Source organism: Capra hircus, chromosome 27 (genome assembly GCF_001704415.2).
Source record: "Capra hircus breed San Clemente chromosome 27, ASM170441v1, whole genome shotgun sequence".
NCBI lineage: Eukaryota > Metazoa > Chordata > Mammalia > Artiodactyla > Bovidae > Capra > Capra hircus.
This window is the reverse complement of record NC_030834.1, coordinates 19,949,193-19,972,373: the sequence shown is the minus strand read 5'-3', so window position 1 is coordinate 19,972,373 and position 23,181 is coordinate 19,949,193. Positions and strand designations below refer to the sequence as shown.

The 23,181-nt window shown below is 42.2% G+C and overlaps 1 protein-coding gene and 1 pseudogene across 3 annotated transcripts in view; both read left to right on the top strand.

Moving 5' to 3' along the window:
* TNKS (tankyrase) overlaps nucleotides 1-13,452 on the top strand; it is a 153,313-nt gene extending 139,861 nt beyond the window's left edge. The window contains exons 23-28 of one of the 2 annotated variants that reach the window (XM_013975432.2): nucleotides 209-283; nucleotides 968-1,073; nucleotides 1,621-1,807; nucleotides 3,603-3,759; nucleotides 7,828-7,927; nucleotides 8,540-13,452. In XM_013975432.2, the coding sequence (XP_013830886.1) occupies nucleotides 209-283; nucleotides 968-1,073; nucleotides 1,621-1,807; nucleotides 3,603-3,759; nucleotides 7,828-7,914 (612 nt within the window). In that variant the 3' untranslated portion in view covers nucleotides 7,915-7,927; nucleotides 8,540-13,452. Of the gene's footprint in view, nucleotides 1-208; nucleotides 284-967; nucleotides 1,074-1,620; nucleotides 1,808-3,602; nucleotides 3,760-7,827 lie in introns of both variants that reach the window. The other variant, XM_005698796.3, reaches the window with a different exon arrangement.
* On the top strand, nucleotides 18,886-22,925 carry LOC102173915 (annotated as a pseudogene). The gene has a single exon (XR_001917376.1). The product of XR_001917376.1 is annotated as a ubiquitin carboxyl-terminal hydrolase 11 pseudogene (transcript).

Genomic DNA, 23,181 nt, shown 5'->3' with positions numbered 1-23,181 from the left:
TGATATTTATGTCTATTTTCTCACCAGAAATACTTATTCACTAAACTTACTGACTCATTTATAGTGAACTCCTATTTACTTACTTGTGCTGAGTCTTAGACTCATTAGTGAAACAATACAATAGAATTAAAATGTTGAAAACAGGAGGAATGTGTTCAGAATTCCACACCAGCATATTTTCAGAAAGTTGTTTTGTTTTGTTCTGTAGATGCAAAGTACAATTCGAGAACACCGAGATGGTGGTAATGCTGGAGGCATCTTCAACAGATACAATGTCATTCGAGTAAGTTTTGACCATTTCAGGGTGAAAATTGGATTGCACAGCTTGCCTGACTATCAGATATAAGCTAGATCTGTTGACATTCATGAGACCAGTGTGGTGATAAGACTCCCAGCTCATCCACAAATTTGAACTGTAATTTCTGTTTTCACGATTTCAAAGTAGTATTAAAGGCCTCGGTTTTTAATCTGATTGAGTCAGTGATTATATCAGAATGCATATATCTCTTAATCTCAGTATTTTAGTTCATAACATGAAATAAATGACTGCCATGTGCTTTTTTCAAAGGGGTGTCATAAAGATGAATAAAATCTGTTGATAAGTAGTTTAACCCTTTGGATTAATGGACCTATTGATATTACACCAGTGCACATCAGAATTACCTGGGGAGCTTTCTGAAAGTCCAGATTTACAGGCCCCTACAACCTGAAGTCCTCAGGTGATTTTGAAGTATAGCCAGGTCAGGTGCAGATAACGAACAAAAAGTGTAGTTGAAAATTGTCACTGAAAACAGAGTATTAACTGAATTATAGTGACCTGGCAACTGTATCGTTTTTAAATAATGTTTTAAGCAAACAAAACAAAAATTGAACCTCCCTAAAGAAAAACATACTTTTTATTTTAAATTATAAACTGCCGGTTAACACGCATTTCACTGATTCGCGTCTTTCTTCCTCATCTTTAAAGATTCAGAAAGTTGTGAACAAGAAGTTAAGAGAGCGGTTCTGCCACAGACAGAAGGAAGTATCCGAGGAGAATCACAACCACCACAATGAGCGCATGCTGTTTCACGGTGAGCACCCACTGGTCATCAGCTCTGTTTGCAAACTCCAGGAAGGTGAAAAGCCTGTGATATTGACTGTATTCGTGTCATGTTAAAAATGGTTTTTATTTATTTATCTTTTTCATTACATGTTGGTACCAGCTTTCTAAAGCATTACACATAGGGGCTTTCCAAGGCACGTACAATGAAAATAATTTATCTGAAATTGTCTCATAATTTAAATTGCATGCTGAGCCATCTAGATGGTAAAACACTATTTTTGTAGTAGTTCAGCAGAATTGTTTTAGTTTATTGGATTATCTGTTTTTGCTTAAAGCAATACCGGGTGTAAAATAATCTGTATTTTCAAAGTTACGTTGTACTTTGCTATCTGAAATCTCACTATGAATCCCTGGTAAAATTCTAGTACATGAGAGTAATTTATGTATCGTAGACCATCCTACAGAGTAAACTTCCCGTATAAGCATTATTAGTGTTACCCTGCCAAGTGCAAATAGTATGTAGCTAATGGAGATTCTAGAAAGTGCTCAGAACTGATCTGTCTTTATATTTTTAGGTTCTCCTTTCATTAATGCCATTATTCATAAAGGGTTTGATGAGCGACATGCATATATAGGAGGAATGTTTGGTGCTGGGATTTATTTTGCTGAAAACTCTTCTAAAAGCAACCAATATGTTTATGGAATCGGAGGAGGAACAGGCTGTCCCACGCACAAAGACCGGTCATGTTATATATGTCATAGGTGAGCATCGTGCCTTCTGTGTAAGGGTTGCTATTCTCAGGTCATGGACCAGATTAGTTTCTCAGGCTCTGCAGAAGTCACAGGTCATTCTCACTCTTACTCCTAACAAATCAGACCATCTTGGGGGTTAGATAGGAATAGCTGATCTGCCCCTGCCCTAATCAGAGCAGTGACAGCAGAGCCAACAGCAGCTGTGGTAAAAGCCAGGTATTTGTCTGGGAAAAGCCAGTCATGGGTTACAGCGAAGCTCCCTCCATCTTGACTTTCTCCCTGGGCTCCACTCTCCTTATTTCAGATTCAGGACAAGACTGAGAATTATTTCTGGAGAACAAGGAACCTCTAGCACTGGTCACATTTGAACTAGAGCACATAACTTCTCTAAACAAACAGAATCTTTCATTTGTTCCTGGTCAGCGTTTGCCGCACAGGGTATTGGTATCCCACACTGGGGCCACTGCATCTGCAGGCCACACACAGGCACAGGGCAAGCTGGCGAGCAGACATGAGCCAGCTCGGCAGGGCCTGCATCTTCTCCTGTCTCCATAGCAACACGGATGCCCTGGGGCAGGAGGCAGAAGGCAGGAGCGAGGGCTGTCAGGTCACACTTTGTGTGACATACGGACACTGGGTATAGCCATGGCAGTGGGCCCAGCAGGCTGAACAGGCAGAGTCCTATGGCACTGTAGTGCCACCACAGTGTGGAAATAGAGCTCAAAAAGCTTCCTTCTAATGCACGTCCAAACCTTTTCCTCTGGGACCTACAAGAGGATACAGTTGATGCCAAGCCAACATCACCAGTAGCATCACACTAAAAAAGCCAGCCTAGGCAGGATTCAGTTAAACTGGGTCTAGTACAGTTTTGATTCACAGTAATATTTGTTTAGTCATAATGCACAGATCATACTTCATTATTTAAAAACTACTTGATTGAATAATAACTATTTACAGTTAACAGTAGGACCAAATCTTATAGCTTAGTTAAGATGTCTATTAATATGTTCGAGTATTTATTAAGGGTTTACAGACTTTTATTTCAAAAGGCCACAGTGGTAAAAATTTTAGGCTTTCCAGGCTGTAGGATCCCTGTCACAATGACTCAGCTCTGTGCTTATACAAAAGCAGCTACAGACAGCCTGTAATGAATGTGTCTGTGTTCCAATAAAGTTTTATTTACAAAAACAGATGGCAGCCTAGATTTGGCCCATAGTTTGCCAACACCTAGTTTATTTAATACACTCTCTTCCCAATCAGTCTTTCTTTTCCTCCAAATATTTAACAACTGCCTCAATTCATGTTTCACTCAGGTAGTGAACTTTCTGGCCATATATTGAAGCTAAATATTTGTATATATAATCCACTTTTATTATTATTCTTTATCTCATCTCAGACTTTACATCTTCATAATGAGTAAACCTAATTTTAACTTCAGACGCTGTTGCCATCTGCTTATTTTCTTCACTTTCCTCCTATCCATCCATACTCATTCTTCCAGAATGCAGTTTCACCAGTATTTGTCTTTTTCCACTAGTCAAAACTTGCCAGGTGTTATCTGTGATTGATTTCTAAACTATACCAAAACCACTTTAAACTTTAAGTGGAACTATTGAACCTGCTAACTGCTTATAGTAAATCAGTATTTCAAATCGTATCCTATTCCTACTCATAAAATTAAAAATGACATTTAAATTAGCTTGCCTTACATTAACTATCTTTTTAAAAAATCAATAAATCTACCAGTTATACCATTCTAAGATTTAAAGCTTCCCTCAAAGTATTGCTTTGCTTTTTTCTTCAGGCAAATGCTTTTCTGTAGAGTGACCCTTGGCAAGTCCTTCCTGCAGTTCAGCACCATGAAAATGGCCCACGCCCCTCCAGGCCATCACTCTGTCATTGGGAGGCCAAGTGTGAATGGGCTGGCCTACGCTGAATACGTCATCTACAGAGGAGAGCAGGTATGGTGCTCGTGAAATAAGCGAGACCAGGCTGCTGTAAACAGTTGATTCAAAATGCGAAGACCACATAAGAATTAAAACCATTTAATGTAATAATATAAATATGAATTTAGTTGAATTTTCAAATGGATTGAAAAGGAGAAAAAATAGATTATATACACGGAAGCAATGTCTTATCATATGCCAGCAGTCTTGGGTCAGGTGAGGTGTGGAGTAGTGTGAAGAATTGCAAACAAATACTGGATTTCATTTAGATCTGTTGATTGTGGGCAAAGATTTCAAACTCTTTCAGGTGTATTCTGGGATTAAGCACTTGAGTAAATATGTTGATGTGTTGATTTGGGGAACTGGGTTCTCACTGTGGAAGAAGAGACGTAAATATGGAATGAGGGAAGGTAAGAATGACTCTAGGGACAGACAGAGATTGGAGGTATTGATAGGAACAAATGGTTCCTAGTAAATGTGTATATGTTTGTACACATGTAAGTATACGTATGTATAGGTTTATGAACGAGATATGTGTTAGGCACATGTATATATATGAGTACATATGTGCATGAATTTCTTAGCACTGTCTGCTGAAAGCAAAAAAAGAAAACCAAAACCCAGTAGTAATGAGGACTCCTCAAGCCCAGATCTTGGCCTGTAATACCATGCCCCATAAAAGGATCTTTGAAGAAACAGCTAATTCCAGGGCTGAGCAGATTAGGAACTGGTTACACCAGAAAGGAATGAAGTCCTCAAAAACAATGATGGGAGCATGTCACAGGGACACAAAGTCAGCTCAGAGTGGCTCCCAGTGGCCAAATCTGAGATAATTTGAACATCAGAATAAGTATAGTAATAAATTTTACACCATTGGAAAGAACAGGAATTTATGATTCCATACGGATAACAAAGAAAGGAAGGAAGAGAGGGAGGGAGGAAGCTTTCAGGTTAAATGAAACCCGAGAGACAGGACAGCTAACTGCAGATTCTCCCCCCAAAGTAGATCTGGTACTAGAAGAGAAAGGACGTTATTAGATCCACAGTTAAAATTGAAATATAAATGGTAGGTTAAAAAAATGTTTTATGTCAGTATAAAACTTATATATGAGAATATCCCTATTCTTAGGAAATAAATACTGGCATTTTTAGGGATAAAAAACCATGACGAGGTATATTACTTACTCTGAAATGACTCAGGGAGAAACATATCTGAATCTCTCTGTGTGTCTCTCTAGTATATAGACAAGTAGGGGGAAAGTCCACATGATAAAGCAAATAGGATAAATAAAACCTTAGCAATATTTGGGTGTAGGTAAAGGGTTGGACACGACTGAGAGACTGGACTTAGAAAGGGTATACAGGTATATTAGGTACTAGTTTAATTTTTGCAACTTAATGTGCCAGTTTGCCGTTGTTTACAAATAAAGAGTTTTTAAACTACCAAAGAATACTTTTGTCAGATTTTTCGTTTTAAATCAGAAATGCCCAGCTTCTAGAAAAAATATTTTCACTTTGACTCAGTAATTCTACCTTAAGAAATTTGTTTCAGATAAAATCAGTGACAGTCACATCCCCCAAAAAGCACCTAGAAGGATGTTCATTGCTGTCTCGATTATCATAATGAAAATTTTAAACAAGCTAAATACTTAGCAAAAAGGGAATGATTAAATGAATGTTAGTATATTTGTGTGCCTGTGATTTAAAAATATGTCTACATGGTATTTGCTAAACACAGAATCAACCAAAACATAAGAGCAATTATCTCTGGGTATTAAGATTATAGATGATTACAGTTTTCTCTACCGAACACTTTTTCAGATCTTGTAAGTTAGCTATGGGAAATAGAATTTCATTCACATTTGGGTGGAAAGAAATAACATGTCTAGTATTTGCTGATCTTTTAACCATTTCCCAAGTACTTTGACTTGATAACTTGTTGAAATTCTCTTGCTAGAAAAATTTAAAGAATGATGTGGTCCACATCCTATTTGAAAGAAAAAAAAGGTACCTTGAAAATAGATAAGCTCTTTTGTTTCAGGGGAGCACACCTGTGCTTCCATATGCAGGTAACACATGGACAGTGTTAATTATAATGTCTACTAATTGAGTCGTTGCCCATGAGCAATTTCTCCTGACTTATGGTAGTTTTCCTTTGCCAACTTTTCTTTCATTCCCCTTAGTTATACCTTATATCATATTTCACCTTTAGTATCAACATTTTTAAGAACATGTAAATGTTTTATTCAGAGGGTTGATCTGAGGAGCATTATATATTATTGGTGGGATTGTTTCTTTCTTTAGAATTGAAAAGATTAATTGAAAATTAACTGCACTGTACTTGAAGGAAAAATAGTTCCGATTTTAGTATATGACTGGACTTAAAATATCAGGAATGCTTTTGTATGTTATACTTTAAGCTTCACATTAATTAGACATAGAAGAGGTATTCTCTGGTCATTGGCAGCCACAGAGATGTGGCCTGTTTTACTGAAGTGATATGAACAACGCAGAGCAACTTAACCTGGAGAACGGGACAGAACAATTTGTAGAATGATTTTCAAACACACAGAATCATTCAAGGGAGCATGATGCTTCCTCATCTCAGTGGAGAATAAACTATAAACACTTGAGTTTATAGCATTGAGGATTTGAGTTCACTCAGTCATGTCCAACTCTTTGCGACACCATGAACTATAAAGTCCATGGAATTCTCCAGGCCAGAATACTGGAGTGGGTAGCCTTTCCCTTCTCCAGGGGACCTTCCCAACCCAGGGATTGAACCCAGTGTCTCCCACATTGCAGGCTGATTCTTTACCAGCTGAGCCACATGGGAAGCCCAAGAATACTTGAGTGGGTAGCCTGTCCCTTCTCCAGCAGATCTTCTGGATCCAGGAATCAAACCAGGGTCTCCTGCATTGTAGGAGGATTCTTTACCAACTGAGCTATCAAGGAATTTGGCTACTAAAAGTGATTGTTGAATCTTTTCTTTCAAGTACTTAAAAAAATATGCTCTATGCTCTTAGAACCAGCTTAGGTTTAGAGTAACACTTGAGAGGAAATAATGTTTGTTGGTCTATCCTGGGCCCTTCTGGTCCTGAAGTTTAAGGCAAGTAATTCTCTTGCCTTAAAGCCTACTTCTGGACTTTGATATGATTAATTCCTATCTCAAACTATGTGCTCAGTCATTCAGTTGTGTCCAACTCTTTGCGACCCCATGAACTATAGCCCTCCAGGCCCCTCTGTCCATGGGATTTTGCCAGCAAGAACACTGCAGTGGGTTGCCATTATACACAGAAGCAATTCAGTAGCCTAATGAGTAGGAAGCAGAAGCACTCAGAAAAGGACCTTTAAGTCATTCATACCATTAGAATCTGCCTAAATTTTACATGTGTTGGGAATCTAAAATACCATACTACCAAATTCAGATGCTTGCGTTACCGATTCCTTTGCTTAAGCAACTTTTCTACAAGCAAAAGGATGTATCACCCAAAGGATCATAGAAGACAGGGGTAGAGGCTTATCTTCAGAGCCATTCTCTTTCCTGTCAAAGTTGCCTTTCACTAGTCAACTTGTCAAAATGACCTCCAAACTCTTGCCTCTAGGTCATTGGTGACCCTGCACACCTCGCCCTTCCCCCTTCTCACTCAGTGGGCTACCTCATCATCTATGATTAACTTGAAATCAGTTCAGTGAATTATTCTGTCATTGACTTTTCTTGAAAATGCCATGTGACAGCAACCCACGAGGTGACATGAGAAAGATTTTTCTTTGCCTTAGTTTTCTGGTTTATAGCATGTGACTCTAGGGAGGCATAAATGTGGTGTGACGAATTTACAGTATTCAGAGGTGAAATAACATGACAGCAATTCTAGGATTACAGAGTTTACACAGGTTTCGTACAGAGATGAAAGTGGACCTCCTCACTGCCCAGGCACCTATGAATTAGTTGGCCTTTGCAGGCTCTCAGGTATATGTAGAGTGTGGGTTATGACTAGCAGCCTCTGAAGCGTCCACATGAAACTGGGCTTCAGTATCATACCTGCCCAAAGGGTGATAATGCTTTCTTCCTGTCCTTTCCAGGCATACCCAGAGTATCTGATCACATACCAGATCATGAAGCCAGAAGCTCCTTCACAGACCGCGACAGCCGCAGAGCAGAAGACCTAGTGAACGCCCATCGGTAAAGGCCAGATCGGATTTCAGCCCGGGCCTGGATGACAGTGGATTGTTTTCAACAAAATCAATATACTATAAATCCCCGACAGCCTAGAAATAAGCTGTTTGTCTTTTATAAAGCATTGCGATAGTGATGAATATAGTATGAGTAACTAATACATACTCAACTGCTACTGTTCCCTTTGAGGAAATGTTTACAGGGGCGGCCTTTTACTATATCTCAGGCTCATTTTCATTGCAGTTATCCATCGCTAAGACAGGACTACTTTGATCTAGACTTGGAAATGGGAAAAAAGACAACATAACCAATACTCTCCCAAATGTTCACAATTCACACACTACATTTGCTTTTCTACATACGGCCCGTGTATATAATAAATATGCACATATGACAGGCTCATTTTTTAGTTTTTTCTGAGCATTTATCATCCACTTTTTGTTGCTATCATTGTTGTTGCTTACTTTGAAAATGAGCCCGAGCCTTCCTGAGGATATTTTGCACAGTCACACTGACTAAAATCACTAGTGACATAACCCGAGCTTCCAGCTGAGCAAGGCTTTTAGTGTCCACTTTTTTTCCCCCACTGATTTATTTTTTATCTGTACCTCTTATCAGCATAAACGGAGATGGAAAGGAAAAACGCCACATTTCAGTTTCCTTTTATGATTGGCCAGTCTTCCAAGGGAAAGGCACCCAGCATCCACCTGATTTAGGAACTCCCAGGTTCAGAGCAAGTCGAAGCCCATGAGAGTCACTCGCACTTCCCAACGCAGGCCTGCCTCCGAGGCGTTCAGGACGGTGCTGGAGGGCCAGGAAGAGCCCAGCCAGTGAGAGGCTGTGGTGACATTCAGAGGGGAAACCGCCGGGGAGGCCTGTGAATCCAGAAGCATCATTAAGACGCGTGAGGGGCCTGAGGTGCGAAAATACGGCAACAGAAAAGGACCACGAGGACTTCTCCAAGATAACACTACTTCCCTTCACTTAACCCGCACCACCAGAACTGTCGCCCCAGAATCAGCTGCCTTACTTCCCAATTCGGTGGAATTACCATGCTCCAGTAGAATCACAGAAATATGCTTGATTGTTTCTCTAGTTTAGAAAGCTGGGGTTCAAATCCTGTTTAGTCACTAGATAGGCACAAATGGGAGAACTCTTTTGTTTGCTCCAGATTTGGGGTTTATTTTGAGTGAGGTGCTTCAGATAGTTTACATAGGTCCCTGCACTAAATTTTTGAACCATTGTCTCAAACTGCTTAATAGATGAGGAGAACAAAAATGGAAACCAAAGCTCTTTTGGTTGTTTTTTAAATGAAAGAGAAAAAGTCAATACTGTTCCTTCTTGAAATCACTGCTTTGCTTTGCTTTTTTTCCCTCAACATTTGTCAAGTGCACGTTGACACTTAAAAAAATTATCCGTGACAGTTCTCACACTTGTCCTTTTCATCTTAACTGAATATTGAATTGAGTGCATTAACATATTGGACATGCTGTGTGTCTACTCAGCTTCGAAGCAAAGTAATATAAATGTGGTGGAAAAAAAGGAAAAACAGTGTGATGCAAACTTGCCATTTCAATTTACAGTCCTGAAAACTAATTTGCTTGTTTGTTTTTTTAATGCAGGTTGATTAAGCTGTGACTTCATTTAATCTCCTAAAGAAAAATAAAATGGTTACATGCAAAGATTCTAGAATAGGGTCTTAAAAATACACATTTTGCTTTCCTTTTGGCTTGAGTCCAATGCTAGAACTAGGCATCGGGAATTAGTTTTGAGTTTTATAGCTGAATCTTGCATGGGTCCTCAAAATTAAATCAAGAATTAGCCTCAGTTGTTGCTTCTATTGAAGTTTTAGTGACCCAAGCTGGGTGTTTGTGTCTTGGCTACTTGTTTAATAGCACTAGAATTCCACACAGAGCTCCCAAGTGTGATATTCATGAAGAGGGCTTTCTTCCTCCTTTCCTTCTGTTTTGCTGTGTTTGTAACAGTGGGTTGAAGGAATTGGCATTTGTGTCGTTTTCCGTAGCTGTGAAAGTGTATAATACTTGCCTCCAATTAGATATAGTTTAAAATGGTAAACACAGCTGTGATTTTTAGTAAAGTAAAAGGATGAATATGGTATGGATCTCAAAAGCTTTATAGCTTCATTAAAAACATAAGCCACTACCTACTCAACTGTGGTTATATGTCATTTCCGTCACACTAACTAGGTTAATGGATGTGCCAGTTTGAAACTTCAGCCTTATATTTGAGAAGCTAAGCCGTGGTTCGGTATTTAAACTGCCAATGTTACATCTGACATTCTGTGTGCCGAGTAAAGGTACCGTGTAAGGAAGACATTTGCTGTGCTTCTTGTCTTGTAGTGATTTGAGTATGTAGTAGTTCTTGAAGGAATGTGTACATATTACTCATCTGCTGAAGAGAATGAGGTAATCAATATCTCATAGGAGCCAAATACATTTTTTCAAAACTTGAAAACCAAAGGTTACCCTGAGCGTGTTTCAAGTTAGCAGACATTGATTGCATTTGGAATTTCCACCCATAGTAGTGTGAAAAACCCTTTGGGGCTTAAAAGCATGGCATTCAGTTAGGCTGAAATGCAGTTAATGTCTTGTACACGCTCTACAGAAACACTAGCAAGTGAGGGCTTCCAGTATGCCCGCCCCTGAGTGGCCCCTCTGTTTCCCAAACCACACAGAAGAAAGAATCCAGACCCTCCACCAGCCCACTGCAGGTCTGACATCAAAGAGCTTCTAGCCCTGATGGCCCAGTTTGCTAGCTGTTGGCATCAGTTAAGTGGTCTGGACTGGGCACTTTTCTCCTTGTTCTTGGCCTCCTTCCCTTTTCCCCAGATTGCTAATCTGGATTTATGATTAGCTCCAGCAGTTACCTTTGACCCCACTCATTTGCCTCCTTTCTCTGTCTTGAGTCTTGCATACATACAGTGACTGTACCTCAGTTTCCAGTTCACAACCAGAGTCAGGTAGTAGGCCTCATGTTCTCTGCTTAGAAGATTCGGCCACTGTGTTGACAGATGACAGCGTGGAACCCAGAGTTCTAATTCTATGCAGAATAATAGCAGTACAACCAGAATCCTTCCCTTATCTTTTCCTTCTTGGAATTTGGAATTCCTAGCTTTTCAGTAACATAAGTAGAGTAAACAATACTAGGATGTTTGTGTGAAATGACATCCTTGTGCTCCTTTGAGCTTGATGTTAGTGACTACACTAATTTCCCTTTGTTCTCAAAATAGCGAAGTGCATTGATAAGTGCAGAGAAATGCCTGAATGTGGCAAATAAAGTAATATAGAGTAATATCATAGCTTCTATTCAAAAAATAAAATTTTGGTGTACTCTAGAAAACAGCATTAGAATGCAATAAGTTGTCTATGTTTTTCTCTGTCTCACAGCTGCACAACGGTTCTTGGCCACTGCTCACCCTCGTTCTTAAACACCTGTACCTTCTGGATTTCCAACACTTTCAAACAGAGATGGTGTGTATTTTTAAGCACCTTTCCCCTAGGATATCCAGATCCCATTTGTATGATAATCTCTGATAAACAGCCTTTTTTCTGTATTTTTCTTTTGGGCAGTTATCTGACATAGAACTATAGATTTTAATCATTCAGGCAGCGCTTAAAACTGACATTAAGATAGGGTTTCATCTGTCAGAAATTTAAAGACTAAACTTTGATGTCAGATCAGTGACATAGAAATTAAAAGAAGGTAATTGTGAAGATGATATTTGTGCTTTGGCTGGACACGTCTAGCATATGAAAAGGAAATGCATTAAAAAAAGAAACTTAAAAAGTAAGACTACTTCAGATACCTTGTGCATTCTGAAATTAATAGACAAATAACTATGGCAGAGAACTTTTAAGCTTTTATATCCTAATAAACACAGAGCTGTAATTCCATTTCTCAGCTTGTGAAAGATGTCAGCATGTTGGGTGTATCTCCATGTATCTCACACCTGGTAAACGTAGTTGACAAGGATCTATTTTCTAAGGAATCCTCCTTTATCTGCAGAGGAGCTGAGAGAATCAGACCATCCCCCATTCCTCTGTATCTGAACTTCCTCAGCTATCAAACCTTCTGGTTGAGAGAAATGATTTCAAAACCCGTGAAGTTTTGTGCATGTAGGGATTACCAGCAACTCATGAAGTGATGGATACCATGTAGAATTTGAGTGTTGCACAAGCTAATTTTGAATCATTTAAAAATATAAACCACAGTGATAAGTGACAAGCAGTAGGAAGCTAAGATTTTACATACGCCCCAAGACTAAATATGCTCACAAAGTGACCAGTTTTAAACGTCTACAGAGGTTTTTAACTCCTTTTGAGATAATATTCACACAGTAGAGGTGACTGCATTCTGACTCCTCATTTTTTCACATTTTCTTTTATGCTTTGCACTTTCATATCTCCATACGCACCCCACCACCCATCTTTTTCAAACAGATTGCTCATGCCCTAGGATCTAGAGTGTTTGGTTATTCTTCGTAAGCCTGCCCTTTTCCGCAGGCAGCTCTTTAAGCCCCTTGTTGTCTCTTAGTGTTTGCAGAGAAGTACAGTTAAACCCTGGTGGAGTTGCTCCCTTACATGCTCCCAGCCCCTCCCAAGGCTCAGGAGGAAAAGCTAGAAAACACAATAAAAATTGGAAAGGAACCAAAATCTTTGAGGCTAATAGCCTAGACCTAGAAGCCGACCTTGACTATATAACCATTCTATTCATGACAGAATATTTAAACTCTTCATGTGCATAGAATACCTGCTTCTGCTTCCATTGTTTCAAGCTCACCCTGTCTATTGTCTTTGATACCTACAGACTAAAAGGTACTTATATCATGGTTTCTCAAAAACATTTACAAAACCAGCTTTGAGGAAATCGAGAGTGTTTCCTGGCGACAGCATTTGAAGTAGTAAGTGTACTTTCTCACTGTGATGTTGTTCTGTGTACATAACCAATGTAGTGACTCTTCGGTTCATTATTGGTAATGTTTTTATTTGTAGTCTCTGTGACCCACCAGTGGCAGGGAGTTCCAATTCACTCTCCTGTCCTGTTTTGCATTTGTCTATTTGTAGAATTGCCAGATAAAAGGCACCCAGTTAAATTTGAATTTCAGATAAATAATTGTTTTGCTTAAGTATGGTTTGCATTATTTGGCTTATATTTACTGTAAAAAATTATTGTTTATCTGAAATTCAAACTTAACATCCTGGGCTTTTTGGCTTTGTTTTGTTTCGTTTTACTAAATCTGGCAAGCCTGTTGATTTGGTTGTAGGAAATTGCTTACAGCATGTAAATTCTTCTAGACTTCACTCTCTTTCACATGGATTGGAGGACCTTTTTTTCCCCCCTCACCCTCTTCTTTCCAAAAGAGAGCGTCAAGGAACTCAACCTGCCTGCATGGTGGGTTTCTATTTAAGACATCTTTATGATTATATTTAACCTGTAATTGTGCTTTGGCTAAATGTCTAACTTACAGTACTTGTAATTGTTTAATATTCAATAAAAACATTTTTAAAGTATATGGTATGTGGGTAGCAGTTAGCTCTGAAGTGTTTTCGTTTCCCTGTTTGTTCCTTTCAACCTGACCAACCTTAATGCGGCTGCCCTAAAACTGCCGGAAAAGACAAGCAGCAGCTCCCTCTCATCTTCAGACAAGTCTCTAGTGGGACCTGCACGGAGGGCCGTATCCTCACCTCGCAGCCCACGTGGGAGCCACTGAGGTATAGCGATAGCAGAAGCAAGCTGCCTTTTAGAAATATCTTCCCAACAACAGGGCATGCGCTTTGGAGACAGACTTCACCCTGGCTCCCAAGGCAGCTGGGAGGCCGGCAAACTGCTATCGCTCCGGACCTCACTCCCTCCTTGTATCCTGTGGGGGTGTGGGGCACAGGAGCCAGTGGACTGCCTGCCTCTTGTGATGGCACTGCTTTGGTGGCTGTGACTCAGGCTAGAGAAAGTACACCCTATGAATAGCGCTTATGACCCTTTGTCATTGGGCATGGTTCACTTTTCCTTGTTACTTTATAATCATAAGACAGCACAGTGGGCGTCTAAGCTGAAGGAGCACCTGGCATTACAAAGGTCATCTAAAGACTATAATGGTGGCCCAGTGGTTAAGAACCTGCCCTCTAATGCAGGGAACGCAGGTTTGATCCCTGGTCAGAGAATTAAGATCCCACATGCCACGGGGCAACTAAGCCCACATGGCCATAACTAAGATCCAACGCAAACAAATAATATAAAAGGTCATCAGTTCCCATTCAGCTGAGACCTGGCTGCCAGATTTGCAGCTTAGCATGTGCTCTAAAGACCTGCGTCTAGAACAAGGGGAAGGGGATGGTGCAGGACTTCAGTTGGCCAATCCCCACCTGTCCTATAGAGCTAATAATGAATAAAACGTCTGACAGTATGTAGGTGACATGTTCATTTTGTTAATAGGATTCTTGGCATACTTTACTTTGTCAAAGGCTGATTTGAAAAGTAATTCTATTCATCTCTACTTTAATAATTTGGTTTACAAGTCCGGAGAATGTTACACAAAGCATAAGATAAATTAGGTGTTTAGGAATTACAGATCCAAACTACCATATATAAAATAAATAACAAGGACTTACTTTTGGATGGCATCACTGACTCAATGGACATGAGTTTGAGCAAACTCCTGGAGATGGTGAAGGCCAGGGAAGTCTGGTGTGCTACAGTCTGTGGGCTCATAGAGAGTCAGACATGACTGAGTGAACAACAAAAAATATAGAACAGGGAACTGTAATATCTTGTAATATCCTAAATGCAAAAGAATCTATATATAAAGCTGAATCACTTTGCTGTATACATGAAACAGAACACTGTAAAATACCTATACTTAATTTTGTTTTAAAAAGAAGAAAACCATGGATTGAATCCATGGTGGTATGAAGACGCTGGAGTTTTTAGGAAACCATGGCTGCTGTGGACCACCAGATTGCTTCACAACCCCCGGGAAATTCTGTGGAGGCTCTGGGTCTCTTCTATCTGCCAAGTAGGAATAATTTCTGCCAAAGTTATTTAGTAGGAATATTTGCAAGATATTCAAGTGCTCTTGGGGTCCTAGGAGAAAGCAGAAGTGTAACGAGAAATCTGGCTGGCTACAGAGTCTGTAAGTGCAGCAAGTTTGCTGAAAGACCGTATAGGATGAAGACACCTCAAAGTGCCTGAGCTCAGGGCCCAGCCCTGCCACTATTAATAGCCATGTGACTTTGGGAAACTCCTTACCCTCCCAGTGCCTCAGTCCATTTTCTTTTTTTAGAAAATGTATTCATTTTAATTGGATGCTAATTATTTTACAATATTGTAGTGGTTTTTCCATACGTAACCATGAATCTGCCACGGGTGTACATGTGTTCCCCATCCTGAACCCCTCTCCCACCTCCCTCCCCATCCCATCCCTCTGGGTCATCTCAGTGCACCAGCCCTGAGCACCCTGTCTCATCCATCGAACCTGGACTGGCGATTCATTTCACATATGTAATATACATGTTTCAATGCCATTCTCCCAAATCATCCCACCCTCGCCCTCTCCCACAGAGTCCAAAAGACTGTTCTATACATCTGTGTCTCTCTTGCTGTCTCACATAGGGTCATCGTTACTATCTTTCTAAATTCCATATATATGCCTTAGTATACTATATTGATGGTTTTCTTTCTAACTTACTTCATTCTGTATAATAGGCTCCAGTGGGACGTCCCTCATGGTCCAGTGGTTAAGAGTCTGTGCTCCCAATGCGGGGGGCACAGGTTCAATCCCTGGTCAGGGAATTAAGATCCCATATGCCCCACAGTTCATGAGGTCCATGGGGTCACAAAGAGTTGGACACAGCTGAGCGACTTTCAGTTTTCATGCCCCACAGTTCAGCCAAAAATAAGACTATAAAATGAGTCTCCCGCTACTAGCAGTTCATAGAGTTGCTGTAAGAATTAAAACTAGCATTTTCTGCTGAGTTCTGTATGGGAACTGAGATCCTACAGGGTAGACCTGGACACACAGTGAGCACCTGCTGATTTAGGCCCCGGTCAGCTAGTTCTCATAAGGGAAGATTGTTAAGAACAGAGGTTGTGGTTTATTTCAAAGTGGTTCCTTTCTCTCTCCTACTGCCTGAAGAACAAGGATATTTTTCTCCAGTGTTTACTATGAGAACCTATTTGAGCTCCTGGAAATAAATCTCACAGAATTGTCACGGTCCCCGATGACTGGGTCCCACTGGAGTTTTGAGCTCTCAGGGTTATCCACATTCAGCCTCTAGCAATTCATTGCAGTTCTTGTTTTCCTGACCAGTACTGGTTCCCCGAGCAACTTCAGCTCATGAATCTCAGCTCCAGTAAACTGTTATTCTCTGTAATTGCCTGTCAACTTCTCCAGTCTCAGGGACAATTTCCCCTGTGTCCTTACCTCTCTTACATATCCTAGAAGAGTTGATTTTTCACTCCGTTTGGCTTTTGACGTATTAGAACTAGCACCTTCCAAGTTCCTTACATGTAGAACTAGAACCCCCAGACCACAATGACTGTTTAAAATATAGCACTAAAGGCATCATCTATCAAAGAAAGAAACTGATAAAGCTAAATTTTTATTGACAACTTCTGCAAAAGATGCTGGGTAGAGAATGAGAAGATAAGCCACAGACTGGGAGAAATATTTGCAAAAGGCATATCTGATAAAGCACAGCTATCCAAAATATACAAAGAACCCTCAAAACTGGATGTTAAGAACATCAACAACCTGAGTAAAAAACAGAACACTTGAATAGACACCTCACGAAACAGATGAGGAATAAGCATAGGAAAAAATGCTTAACGTCATATGACATTAAAATGCAAATTTGAAAAACGACATGCCATTACACACCTATTAGAATGGCCAAAATTTGGAACACTGATACCAAATGCTAGTGAGGATATGGAGTGACAGGAACTCTCATTGTTGGTGGCATGCAAGATGGTATAGTCACCTCAGAAGAGAGTTTGGCCATTTCTTACAAAACTAAACATAACATATGTTCCAGCAAGAGTGCACTTTGATATTTATGCAAAGGTATTGAAAACTTAGGTCCATACTGATACCTGCGTGCAGGTGTTTCTAAGGTCCATACTGATACCCGCGTGCAGGTGTTTCTAACAGCTTTATTCACAGTTGCCAAAACTTGAAAGCAATCAAATGCCCTTCAGCAGCTAAATGGATAAACAAACTCTGGCACCTCCAGACAGTGGTATATTTGTTGAGCGCCAAAAAGAAATGAACTTTGAAGCCATGAAAAGACATGGAAGAAACGTGAATGCTAAGCAAAAGAAGCTGATCTGAAAAGGCTACAGGGTGTATGATTCCAACTATATGACATTCTGAAAAAGGCAAAACTATGGAGACAAATACAGAAGTGGTTGCCAGCAGTCAGGAAGGGAAAGACGGCTAAGTGGAGCACAGAGGATGTTCAGAGCAGTGAGAATACCTTCAAAGATACTGTAAAGGTGGATGAATGTCCCTGCACACTTACCAAAACCCACAGAATGTACAACCACCAGGGTGAACCCTAATGCAAACTGTAGACTGGGTGACTGTGATGTGTCAACATAGGTTCATCAATTGTAACAGATGTACCACTCTGGTGGAGGATGTTGATAATGGAGGAGGCTTTTATCAACCGAGACCAGGGGTTTATACAAAATCTCTGTAACTTCTCTCAATTTTGCTGAACCCAAAACTGCTCTTAAAAAATTAAATGTTTTATAAAGGGAGAGAAGGCTAAAAACACATGTACAAGCATAATGTATACATCAATACTTCCTCTTTTAGGGAGGAGACATAGAGATGCACGTGAAGAAATAGTAAGTAAAAATAATTAAATCTAATCCTCCTTTGACTTCAAGGAGGTGTGAACATGTATTTTTTTAAAAGTTGATGTTTTAAATTCGTTTAAAACTGGGGAAGACAGAGGGTAAATTTAAATATTCTTTATGTTTCTGCCACTTCGAACTTAGGAACTGATTTCGTAGACCCGTCCTCTAAAGTTCAGACCCAGGGGAAGTACTGGGAAGAGGGAACAGTTACCCAAGCAAGCCCCTCTCTCAGGCACTCACTCAATGTATGATGTTGAAATAAAACTGATGTTTCCTTGCTCATCACTGGGACCAACCTACAAGGTAAGTTCTCGGTCTCAATATTCTTTAAAATACAACAGGAAACTGGAGCCTATTATACAGAGTGAAGTAAGCCAGAAAGCAAAACACCAACACAGTATACTAACGCATATATATGGAATTTAGAAAGATGGTAACGATAACCCTGTATGCGAGACAGCAAAAGAGACACAGACGTATAGAACAGTCTTTTGGACTCTGTGGGAGAGGGCAAGGGTGGGATGATTTGGGAGAATGGCACTGAAACATGTATAATATCATATGTGAAACGAATCGCCAGTCCAGGTTCGATGCATGATACTGGATGCTTGGGGCTGGTGCACTGGGATGACCCAGAGGGATGGTACGAGGAGGGAGGGGGGTTCAGGATGGGGAACACGTGTAAACCTGTGGCGGATTCATGTTGATGTACGGCAAAACCAATACAATAAAGTCATTAACCTCCAATTAAACATATTTAAAAAAATAATAAAATATGACAGGAGAATGTATACAAAAAGAATGGAAAGGAAAGACTCAAAAAGATACATTTTTTTTAAACTATTATAAACAAAGTCAAAAGACAAATGACAAACTGGGAGAAATGTCTGCAATTCATGCTGTAGAAGGGCTTCCCTTGTAGCTCAGTCTGTAAAGACTCTGCCTGCAGTGCAGGAGACCCGGGTTCCATCCCTGGGTTGGGAAGAGCCCCTGGAGAAGGCAATGGCAACCCACTCCAGCATCCTTGCCTGGAAAATCTCATGGACAGGAGCCTGGTGGGCTGCAGTCCATGGGGTCGCAAAGAGTCATGCACGACTGAGCGACTAACATTACTTACTGTAGAAGGGGGCTAATCTCTTTCATACAGAGAGTTCCTAAAAGCCTGGAAGATTATGAAAAAAAAAAAAAAACTCAGGGGAAGCAAAAAATGGCGCCTGCAAATGAGCAAAGTTTGTGACGCAGCAAGCTTTTTGTCTCTGGCCGAGCTCTTCTTCCCAGGACGGAAGAAAGTGCAGGTTCCTCACTGGGCGGCACGGGTACGAACAGTGGGAGGTGTACGTACAAGGAGGCGATCAAGACTCCAGCATCTTCTCTGGCTGCATCAACAAGGCTGAGGTCTTTGAAGACCAGGTAAACGGACGCCTCAAGAAGGGACTGGCGGAAGGTAAGGACTATGTGCTGCTCCCAGTGGCTGCTCGGCATTACCTGGTCAACCGGTATGTTCTAGAGCATGACCAGCCTCGCATGGACCGCAAGGTCGTGGAACTGCCCAGCATCCACAAGGTTGAAATGCACCCAGTAGAACTGGTGCTCGTCCGGCTCAGTGATACGGGCACACCTCCCACGGCTCAGCTCAGCCCCGCAGATTCTAGTGACCTCGTTTTGCGCACCTCTTGAGAGCAGTTTCCGGGGCACCCCAGGAAGAGACCCGGCTGTGGCTCAAGAACGCGGAGGGCCCTTTTGAGAGGTTGTGCAACGCCCGCGTCACAGTGCTTGACGCCCGCTCTCGATACTGAGCAGGTGGTCGTCATGGAGACCCGAAACAAGGATGGCACCTGGCCCAGTGCGCAGCCACAGGCCACGAGTGGAGCGTCGGAGGAGGGTGAGGATTTCCAAGGCCAGCCGGGCATCTGCGGTCTCACCAACCTGGGCAACACGTGCTTCATGAACTCGGCCCTGCAGTGCCTCAGCAACGTCCCGCAGCTCACCGAGTACTTCCTCCAAAACCGCTACCTGGCGGAGCTCAACCTCGGCAACCCGCTGGGCATGAAGGGGGAGATTGCAGAGGCCTATGCCGACCTGGTGAAGCAGGCGTGGTCCGGCCACCACCGCTCCATCGTGCCCTACGTGTTCAAGACCAAGGTCGGCCACTTTGCGTCCCAGTTCCTGGGCTACCAGCTGCATGACTCACAGGAGCTGCTGTCGTTCCTCCTGGATGGACTGCACGAGGACCTCAATCGCGTCAAGAAGAAGGAATACGTGGAGCTGTGCGACGCTGCTGGGAGGCCAGACCAGGAGGTAGCTCAGGAGGCCTGGCAGAACCACAAACGGTGGAACGATTCTGTGATCGTGGACACTTTCCACGGCCTCTTCAAGTCCACCTTGGTATGCCCTGACTGTGGCAATGTGTCTGTCACCTTCGACCCCTTCTGCTACCTCAGTGTCCCACTGCCTGTGAGCCACAAGAGGGTCATGGAGGTCTTCTTTGTCTCCATGGACCCCCGCCGCAAGCCCGAGCAGCACCAGCTCCTGGTCCCCAAGAAAGGCAAGATCTCGGATCTGTGTGTGGCTCTGGCCAAACACACCGGCGTCTCTCCAGAAAAGATGATGGTGGCCGATGTCTTCAGTCACCGCTTCTATAAGATCTACCAGCTGGAGGAGTCTCTGAGCAGCATCTTGGACCGAGACGATATCTTCATATACGAGGTGTCAGGCAGGGTGGCTGCTGGGGAGAACTCCAGAGAGGACATTGTACTTCCTGTGTACCTGCGGGAGCGCACCCCGGCCCGGGACTACAGCGGTTCCTATTACGGCCTGATGCTCTTTGGGCACCCGCTTCTGGTGTCGGTGCCCCGGGACCGGCTCTCATGGGACGCCCTGTATCACATCCTTCTGTACCGCCTCTCACGCTACGTGACCAGACCCAGCTGGGATGATGAGGAGGATGGGGATGAGAAAGACCTGGAGGGTAAGGACAGCCTCCCTCAGCCTGGACATGGGCCTGGGGGCAGCTCCCAAGACCCTGGGCCGGAGCAGGCTGGGTCCAGCTCTGGAGTCGCGAGCAGTAGTTGGGGCCCTGTGGACACCTCTCCTGGGCCATCTCACTGGCCCCAGAGGGTGCGGCACAAGCACCTCTTCACCCTGCAAAGGGTTAATTCCAATGGGACCAGCGACTGCTCGACCTTCAAGGAGGATACTCAGGCTCAGCCATATATTGCCATTGACTGGGAGCCAGAGATGAAGAAGCGTTACTATGACGAGGTGGAGGCTGAGGGCTACGTGAAGCATGACTGTGTCGGGTACATGCTGAAGAAGGCCCCAGTGCAGCTGCAGGAATGCATCGAGCTCTTCACCACCGTTGAGACCCTGGAGAAGGAAAACCCCTGGTACTGCCCCACTTGCAAGCAGCACCAGCCGGCCACCAAGAAGCTGGACCTGTGGATGCTGCCAGAGACACTCATTATCCACCTGAAGCGCTTTTCCTACACCACGTTCTCCCGCGAAAAGCTGGACACCCTTGTGGAGTTTCCTATCCGGGACCTGGACTTCTCTGAGTTTGTCATCAAGCCGCAGGACGACTCAGCTCCGGAGCTCTACAAATACGACCTCATCGCGGTTTCCAACCATTATGGGGGCCTGCGGGATGGACACTACACGACATTTGCCTGCAACAAGGACAGCGGCCAGTGGCACTACTTCGATGACAACAGCGTCTTGCCTGTGACGGAGAATCAGATTGAGTCCAAGGCAGCCTATGTCCTCTTCTACCAGCGCCAGGACGTGGCACGCCGTCTGCAACCCCAGGCTGGCTCATCGAAACCCCCGGCATCCTCTGCCTGCGGTGCGCCACCCAAGTCGGGGTTCATGGATGTAAACTGAGGGGCCCCGGCCCCGCCAGAGGGAAGGAAGCTGTCCCGGCTCTCTTCCTTCCCGAAGCCACCCCTGTTCTCTTACCCGTTAGGTGCCCCGCGCCAGGCGTCACAGGCTTAGTTGTCGCTGCCCTTCTCCTGTGCTGTTACATTGCTCTCTCCCAGGGAAAAAGATCTCAAGGCTCCTTCCAGCAGTGTGTTCCCACCCGCGTTTGCCCTTCAGAGCATCGACCTTCCCTTCTAGTCTCTATTTATGATTCTCCCCTTCCTTCTTGTCCTCAGTCCAGGGTGTTCTCAGGGGGTGGGGGTGGGGTGCACCTGAACAGGGTGTACCTGAACAGAGGGTATTTTCTTTCTGAGACCTTGTACCTTGCACTGTGTATATATAAAAGTGCCAGTGTGTTCCTAAAAAAAAAAAAAAATTCAGATCAAAGTTATAAACACACAGTTCATAGAAAAATACAGATGGTTCTTGAATGTGTACAAATTGCTCTATCTCATAGAGAAATGCAAATTAAAATTAGTTAACACAAGTTACCTCTCAGACTGACAAAACTCAGGAAGTTGTGTAACAAGTGTTAGTGAGTGGGTATAAAAGCAGTGGATGGGGGGAGAAATTGCATAAATATGGACATACTATATCTTCATATGCTTACTCAAATGATTGGAATACCTTCTTGGTAAATATGTCAAAATCTGGTAACAATTTTTTTTTCAATCTAATAACATTGGTAAATTGGTGGTGAGGTGACTTAGTTGAGAAGGAGGCATTTTATTATATAGGTGTCTATATTTTTAAAATTATTGATCTATGTGAATAATTTATCTGCATGAAAGAATTGGGAGTGGGGGCTTCTTTGGTGGTCCAGTAGTTAAGACTTCACACTTCCACTGCAAGGGGCTTGGATTCAGTCCCCAGTCAGGGAGAACTATGATCCCTCATGCCATGCGGTACAGCCAAAATATGTTAAAAAGAAAGAAATTAGGAGTAAATTATCTCATTTATCTTTAAGTTGAAGCGATTTCCACAATACATCAAGGGAAGCAAGATGCAGAAACTGTGTATTGTATGATGTTGTTTTTATAAAGCAAATAGCAATAAAATCCCTATATGTAGTTAAACATATAGATACATGGTGTATGCACTTTATACCGTTATACCATATAATACAACACATCATATCGTGTATGACTCTGTGGGGATAGAGAGAAAAGGAAGGACAGGTGATGGTTAACAGTGGTTGTTTGCAGAGTCTGGTGGAGGGAGACATGTGAAAAGAAAATATTTTTTAACGATATGGCTGACATTTTTGAAAGAAAAAAATGTGTGCATATATATTTATGTCTATCTGTCTGGAAAATAGAACAAAGATAGAAACATCGTCTGCAAGCCACAAGAAAACATAACTATCCTGACTCTTTGTCCATGAGCTAGAACATGAAAACACATGTGTATATATGTATATGTGTATATATGTATATGTGTATATATGCACACACACATATATGTAG